The sequence below is a fragment of the Orycteropus afer genome, unplaced genomic scaffold (genome assembly GCF_000298275.1).
Source record: "Orycteropus afer afer isolate SDZICR_OR568_19922 unplaced genomic scaffold, OryAfe1.0 scaffold00065, whole genome shotgun sequence".
Classification (NCBI taxonomy): Eukaryota; Metazoa; Chordata; class Mammalia; order Tubulidentata; family Orycteropodidae; genus Orycteropus; species Orycteropus afer.
In genome coordinates this window covers 10,144,001-10,152,095 of record NW_006921652.1, presented here as the reverse complement: position 1 = coordinate 10,152,095, position 8,095 = coordinate 10,144,001, and the positions used below count along the sequence as shown (strand labels likewise).

The window sequence follows — 8,095 nt, the reverse complement described above, 5'->3', positions numbered from 1 at the left end:
AGATCCATATTTGTACCCATTCCAAAGAAAGGTGATCCCACAGAATGTGGAAATTATTGAACAATATCATTAATATCACATGTAAGTAAAATCTTACTGAAAATAATTTAAACAAAGTTGCAGCAGTATATTGACAGAGAACTTCCAGAAATGCAAACTGGATTCAGAAGAGGACGTGGAATGAGGAATATCATTGCTGATGTCAGATGGATCTTGGCTGAAAGCAGAAAATACCAGAAAGATGTTTGTGTTTTATTGACTATGCATAAGAATTTGACTGTGTGGGTCATAACAAATTACAGATAACATTGCGAAGAATGCGAACACTAACTTGTGTTCACGAGGAACCTGTACATGGACCAGGAGGCTGTTGTTCAAACAACAAGGGGACACTGCCTGGTTTAAAATCAAGAAGGGAGTGCATCAGAGTTGTATCCTTTCAGCATACTTATTCAATCTGTATGCTGAGCAAATAATCTGAGAAGCTGGATTATATGAAGAACAACATGGCATCAGGATTGGGGGAAGAATCATTAACAACCTGTGATACGCTGATGACAAAACTTTGCTTGCTAAGAGTGAGGATGACTTGAAGCACTTACTGATGAAGATTGAAGACTACAGTCTGCAGCATGGATTATACCTCAATACAAAAACAAAAATTCTCATAACTGGACCAATAAGCAGCATCATGAAAAATGGAGAAAACTTGAAAGTTCTCAAAGACTTCATATTTCTTGGTTCTAAAATCAATGACAATAGATGCAGCAGTCAAGATATCAGACAACGTATAACACTGGGCAAATTGGCTGCAAAAGACCACTTTCAAGGCTGAAGATCAAAGGTGTCTCCTTGAGGACTTCTGTGCACCTGGCACAAACCATGGTATTTTCAATCGTCTCATACGCATGTGAAATAGGACCAAACGCGGGTCCCTGCCAGGTACACATTCAGGTTCAAACAGTTTACTCACCGAATGATTAAGAGAAAATTATTTATTGCAAAGTGGCAATGCAAGGAGTGGGTCTTTTTACCCAAATCTGACCCCCCGAGTCCAAATCAAATTACAGTTTTTGTAAGTTTCAGGAGAGAGGGTCCTGCATATTCATAAAAATTTCAGGAATTTGGGCATGAGATAGTTGATGATTGGTTGAAATTTCCTTCGCTTTAGTTTAAAGGGGCAGTTTTTAATGCAGTGCGCTTGCACCCCAGATGAGTCACACCAGTTTCCTGTCATTAGCTGATCAGGGCTTAGGCAGAAGGCAGAATGTCAGTTCCCATCAGCTTTGTTCTTGCCTGCTTCAATGCGTGTGTGTGCAGGCCAAAGTTAATTTTTAAGTTGCCTTTGGAGACACATTAATGTGTTTATCACCCTTTTCTAGGGGAATAGCAGGAAAGAATGTGCAAACTGGCTTTTCGTTCCATTCAGTTCTTAAGGAACTGAGCTTACTGTGTTTACCCATCTGTCTCCAATCAGGGTCCTATCTGTCTTAATCAGGGTGGGGAAATAGTTGAGCTTTCATCTTATTCAGCTTTTAAGGGACTGAGTAATTATGTTTACTTATTTATTTCCAACTGGGGTCCTGTCTGTCTGTGGTAGTTCAGTTTGTGTGTCAACTTGGCTGGGCCTGGTTGAGTGGCTGGGCAGCTGGTGGTAGTTATTCCCCATGATGAGACTGGCAATCAACTCCAAGCAGCTGAGTTAGCTGCCTTTGGGATGTGGTCTGCTGCTGGTATGTAAGAAGAGGCCTCAGGGATAGTCTCTAGCTTATGGCACGCTTGGACCCTGTATGTAGCGGTGTCGTTGTTCAGCAGCCTTCCGTGCTCTGCTGACCTTGGGACGTATGCTGGACTTAAATTAATGACCTGCCATGTGGTTTGGTAGTATCGGGACTGTGCCTTTTTGCTTGTCAGCATCAATAGCCAGCAGCTGTCTGAAGAAACATCTCCAGCTCCAGTGGGCCAGGAGCTGAAGGCAGAGCTGAAGCCCAAGTTTGAGGGGCTTTCACCCAGCCCCTAGAGCCTGGTGCTTTGAACTTGGACGTAAAGCCTCCAAATTGCAAGACTAAACTCTTGTTTGTTAAGGCCATCCTATTGTGGTATATTCCTGTCAGAGCTGCACTAGGTAACCAGAACACCGTCCTGACCAGGGTGGGGGAAATAGTTGAGTTTTGACTTTACTCGGTTTCACATGAAGATTGGGCAATCTACTTCTGTAGTGATACCGCCTCAGAAACCCAAGGAGGGGTCACTGTGAGTCAGGTCCGACTCGACAGCGCATAACAACAATAAGAACATATGCATGTGAGAGCTGGACAATGAATAAGGAGGACTGAAGAAGAGTTGATGCTTTCGAGTTGTGCTGGCAAAGAATGCTTGAAAATACCATGAACTGCTAAAAGAATAACAAATCTGTCCTGGAGGGAGTGCGGCCCAAATGCTCCTTGGAAGCGAGAATGGCCAGACTTCGTCTCAGCTACTTTGGTCATGTTGTAAGAAGAGACCATTCTCTGGAGAGGATATCCAGGTAAAGTGGAGGGTCAGCAAAGGAGGGAAAGGCTCTCAACAAGATGGATTGACACAGTGGCTACGACGATGGGCTCGGGTATCGTAGGGATCATGGAGCTGGCGTGGGGTGGGGTGGTGTTTCATTCTGCTGTACATAGTGTCGCTATGAGTTGGAGACAACTTGACGGTACCTAACAACAAGACCATAAGTACTTGGTATCCCTTTTGTCTGCATAAGAACCCTGGGAAGTAGGAGTGCAAGTACAATTACCTTCTCTTTACAGCTGGAGTGAGACCCAGGGGCCATATAGACACTGGACCTGAGACTGGAGCACTAGGCCCTGGACTCCTGGTTCAGTGCAGTTCCACAGCAGGCCTCGGCCACAGGGTTGGTGAGCTTTAATTTATCGGGACAGTAGTATCTCCAGGAGATCTAGTCTTAGAATTTATCATTTGCTTGGCTTTGAATGCAGTGTCTTTCTCCCCTTTCCTATTTTAAATTGGGTTTCCCCCAAAGCAGACACTGAGACAGATTGGACTGTAAGTTTTTTGGTGGCACCAGTAGGAGCGTGAGAAAGTGATGTAGGGAATAAAAGCAATCCTACTAAAGATGTATAATTGAACAAGTTATTTCTTTCCACAACTGGAGCTCATTCCTGCTGAGGCACCTGGGGAGATAATGTGGAGAACATCCCAGAGTTGTCCTCTCACTGTTCATGGAGGAGGGAACTAGGGCGTTTACCCCTGACAGTTAAAGGTTGAGAGCTGATCCCCCAGGAGTGTTAATTCTTCTACAACTTCCAGCATGCCCCCAGAGGGAAGACCATTGTTAAGTATGCCTGGGACTGGACAGTGCTAAGGCACTGTGGTATGATCTCTTGCTGTATAACCAATATCACAAATTTTAGCAATTTGAAACAATACATTTTTTTTTATTGTAACTTGGGTGAAAATTTACAGAGCAAATTCACACTTTCCATATAGCAGTTCACATACTTTGTCTCATGACATTGACTGCAATTTACAACAATGCAACAGCTCCCCTCCCACTTCCTCCCTATAGTTACCTCTTCCCTGTGTCCATCCCTCCATGCACTCCTGCCCTCCAGCTGTCTTCCTGTGCATAAGTAGCCCTTCTTTCTCCCATGATTGTTCTCTCCAAGGAGTGTATCTACCTCAGGTAAATGTTCAACTCATATGCCTGGAGGCCACAGGTGTGGGTTCAATTCCTGACCTGAAGGGCAGCTAGGGGCCCTAGTCTCAGTGGTTCCACCAGACTCTATCAGACCAGCAAACCTGGTTCTCCCCACCCTTTTTTTTCCCCAAATGATTTTGAGTTTTGTTCCACATTGTTCTCCCTCTCTATCCAGGATCTCCTACATAGATTCCCCTCTGAATGGTTGACAGTGGTAGTCAGGTACCATCTTGTTCTTCTGGTCTCATAGTCATATAGGCTGTGGATTGCAGAAACAATACATTTATTATCTCACAGCTTCTGTGGGATATGAGTTATCTGGGCATGGCTTAATCAAGCCCTGTGCTTCAAGGTGTCTTACAAGCAGAAATTGAGGTATTGATGAGGCCTTGGGTCTCATCTGGGAAGGAAACTGCTTGTAAGCTTATGTGGCTGTTGGCAGAATTCATTTCCTCTAGGACTTTTGGACTGAGGGCCTCAGTTTCTAGCTGGCTATTGGCTGGAGGTTTGCCCTCAGTTTCTATCTTGCCACATAGGTCTTTGCAACATGACTACTTAAAGTGTGCAAAGTAAGAAAGGGATAGAATGAGTTTGCTAGCAAGATGAAAAATCTTAAGTAATTTAATCACACCTTTGCTGTACTTTAAGAAGCAAGTGATAGGTCATCTGGCACCTAAGGGGAGGGGATTACACAATGGTGTGAATGCCAGGAGATGGGGACCATTTTAGAAGCTGCCTAGCACAACCATTGCCAAAGTCTGCTAACTGCCATCTGTTCTCTTTACAAGTCATTACTGGCTAGAAAAATTTTTGTCAAAAGACTTGAGGATGAGAAATGATTTTATTGCAAATCAGTCAGAAAACCTAATTTTAAACTTCCTATTTGGCCACTGGTATCTAGACAAATGTGATTTTGCAGGGCCTGACATGGAGTCTCCTGTGCTTTTCTGTCCCTATTTAAGACCAAGCATCTGGGATTTTCAGCAGCAGAAACTCTGAATTCTTATGTTCTTTCAGTGACAGCCTGTGAAGCCAATGACAGTTGTAACTCCTTTTGCTGAATTTCAAAGTAAATTGGAATAAGAGAGAGAACCTCAGGAACTTTAACTAAAATTTTATATGGTCTATAACTCATTGCCATCAAATTGCTTCCGACTCATAGTGAGCCCCGTTGGGTTTCCAAGGCTGTAAATCTGTACAGAAGTAGATTGCGTCATCTTCCTCCCTCAGAGCAGCTGGTAGATTTGAACCATTGACCCTCTAGTTAGCAGCCAAATACCTTACCCACTGTGTCACCAGAGCTCCTTTATACGATCTATGGACATGGAAATTCAAAGAAGTTTTGTTTCTCGTCAGACATTTGATCAATTCCTAAAACCACAGGATGTTGCCAGTCTTAGCACTTGTTATATACTAAGATGGTGTCTGGGAGAAGCTGGATTGATAATATATATTTTAAAATTCTGGGATGGCTAGAGGAAGCGTCAGTCTTTTGGGGAAAGCATGTATAATGCAGCCATGCCAATTACTTGTAGTGGTTCTACTTTTTAAAGTATATCTTGTCCTCCCTGACAGGCTGTATATACAGTGTAGTGGTTAGGGTCCACAAGCTCTGGAGCCAAAGTGCTTGAGTTTGAATCCTGGGTCTGCCATTCACTAGATGTGTGCCTTTGGGCAAGTTACCTAACCTCTCTGTGCCTTAATTCCTTCATTTCTAAAATGGGAATAATAGTGTCATCCTTAGAGTTCTTGTAGGGATTGAGTAAACATGCATGTAAAGTCCTCAGAACAGTCCCAGGAGCTAAGAGTCTGCTATTATTAATTGAAGAAAATGGAAAAATGCACCAGGAAGAGAAATTTTTGAGTCATTGAAAATGACCAAAGGGATTTATGAAACCTGATATATTTGGACTAAACAAAAATATTCTTTTTGGGTTCAATTTTGGAGGAGAGCCCACCGGACCTGTGATTTCAGGGCTCTAAAAAAGGGTTTCCTGACTTCCCAGATATCATTGTTCCTTGGCACCAATAGTGAAGTGTCTCAATAAACACATCACTTCCTGGCTTAGCCAAAGAGATTGCAGGTCCCGGGGCCTGAGAGGGAGAAGGGACGTCACTGTGTGGGGCTGAATTTATTGTGACTCTTCTAGCAGGTGTTTTTTGACAGGATGGTAGGGATATAGTGCTTGTAAACTCAGTAATTCTGAAGAAGGAGCGGGAATAAGTGAGAAGCTCTGAGTGTGGAAACAAAAAACCAAACTCTCTGCCTTCAAGTTGATGCTGACTCATAGAGACCCCTCCTTGGGTTTCTGAGGCAGTATCTCTAAAGAAGTAGACTGCCCAGTCTTCCTTCCGAGGAGTGGCTGGTGTGTTTGAACAGCCAGCCTTCTGGTTAACAGTCAAATGCCTTAGGCACTATGATCAGAGCTGCCCTGAGTGTAGGAGGGTGCAAAATGGATGTTGAAGGAGCTAGAGCAGGAGGACAAACTTTACCCTGGCATCTGAAATGGAATGCCTGATTGGCTGTTGTGGTGGGCTTTCTCTTTTTTTCTAACAGCTAGCATAGTCTGAGGCCTTTCTTAAAGGATTCACTTATTGAAAATAGCTATTCCTAGACTCACTCTAGAGATCCTGATTCCCCAGAAGTACTGTGGTGGGGTCCAGTGATTTTTTTGGGGGTGATCTGAGGGCAGTGGTACTCCAGAACCTAAAAGGAGCAGAGGGACCACTATCTGGTTGCAGGTCAGTGACCAGTTCTCTGGAAGCTATATTTGCCCATTAACCAAAAACAACAAAACAAAACAAAACAAACCCAAACTCACTGCAGTAGAGTCTGATCCAACTTAGAGCCCCGACTGCTAACCAGAAGGCTGGCAGTTCAAACCCACCAGCCACTCCTCGGAAGTAAGACTGGGCAATTTACTTCTGTAGTGATACTGTCTTGGAAACAAAAGGAGGGGTCACTAGGAGTCAAAATCGACTCAATGGCAGTGAATTAATTGCCCATTAAGCACATTTAAAGAGCATTTAGAATGAATGTTGATTTAGGGGAGGTTTGGGAGCAAGTGAAGATGAACCAGTTGCGATGGAATCAGTTCTGATTCATGGGGCCCCCATGTGTGTCAGCACTGAACTGTGCTCCACAGGGTTCTCAATGCTTATTTTTCTGTAACAGAGCACCAGGCCTTTGTTTCTAGGTGCCTTTAGATGTACTTGAACAGCCAACCCTTTAGTTAGTACTCGAGCCCTTAACCATTTGTATCACTCAGCCAGACCTGGTGGAGATTATGGATTTAAAATCTCAAGCTATCCCTTGATGTCTCTACCCTCTGAGGGCCATGTGTTGAGAAATGCTGTCAGAAAGTATTAGAAACGAAAAGTGCCTTAGGTGCACTGTCCTTTTACAGATAAAGATAATGGGGGTGCAGTTAATGGCAGATCTGGGACTGCAACCAAGTATCTCGGTTTCCCATCCAGTTCTCCACTAACTACACACTTGTTCCCTCTGGAGTGGGATGGGGTGGGGAGGTCAGGGGAAAAAGTGAGGATTGGAGGCAGCTGGATAGCACCTACATTTTGTTCTAGTTGAAAACTGAGACAAAATTAGGAATAATTTTGGGTTTGAACTTAAACAATAGCTATTAAAATCACTAATAAGAGTTATCATCTAAAGACAAACTGTACTTGCCAGATAAAAAAGATTGGAAGTGAAAAGGTGCCCCCCCCCCCTCTTTTTTTTTTTTTTTTAATCCCAAAGAGGTTAAATCCTCTAAGGGAGTTCACGTTTCTGATTTTCTTCCAACAAACAAAATACTCAGATAAGTTTTCGGCTGTTAGGGACAGTTTGCATTTCCCGAGTGGGATAAATGTGGGCAGAGAGCCTGGGCGTGACAGCAGGCGAGCTGCCCGCGCGCGGCCCGGGCCGGGACTGCGGCAGGCAGCGCGGGACGGCCAACACTGCGGGCGGCGGGTACTGCAGCACAGCTTCCCTCCCGGCGGCGGGCCTAGCGGCCCGCTAGGGGGGGCCCTGTGGGCACCGGGAAGCGTCCTTTTGTCAGAGCACGCGGCGAAGAGAGCGCTCATTTCCTTTCAGCCTCGTGCGGGAAATGGATTTAATTCTGGTGGCAGGGCTGTAAGGGAGGAGCTGGAGCGAAAACCTTTGTCAAGGAACGGCAGCTTCTGTTGTCTGTAATTACCACTGACGCGGAGAAGCTGCACTGCTGGTGGAATTTCAGGCAGATGTGGGTAGAGCAACCCTTTCTGCCGCTATGACAAGTATGGGGCTGCAGCATGGGTAGAAAACATTTCCCTGCAGATTAGCTGGGTGGATTTATTAAGCGGATCAAAACAAAAATCCCACAGTGGAAGACCAGAGATGGATAAACTCTCGCA

General features: G+C 44.5%; 1 protein-coding gene across 1 annotated transcript in view; it reads left to right on the top strand.

Annotated features, from left to right (window-relative positions):
• The window catches only part of FIGLA (folliculogenesis specific bHLH transcription factor), a 60,376-nt gene extending 52,481 nt beyond the window's left edge, over window positions 1-7,895 (top strand). The window contains exon 4 of the mRNA XM_007940143.1: window positions 7,461-7,895. Within this exon, the coding sequence (XP_007938334.1) occupies window positions 7,461-7,895 (435 nt within the window). The remainder of the gene's footprint in view (window positions 1-7,460) is intronic.
• The last annotated feature ends 200 nt before the right edge of the window (window positions 7,896-8,095 follow it).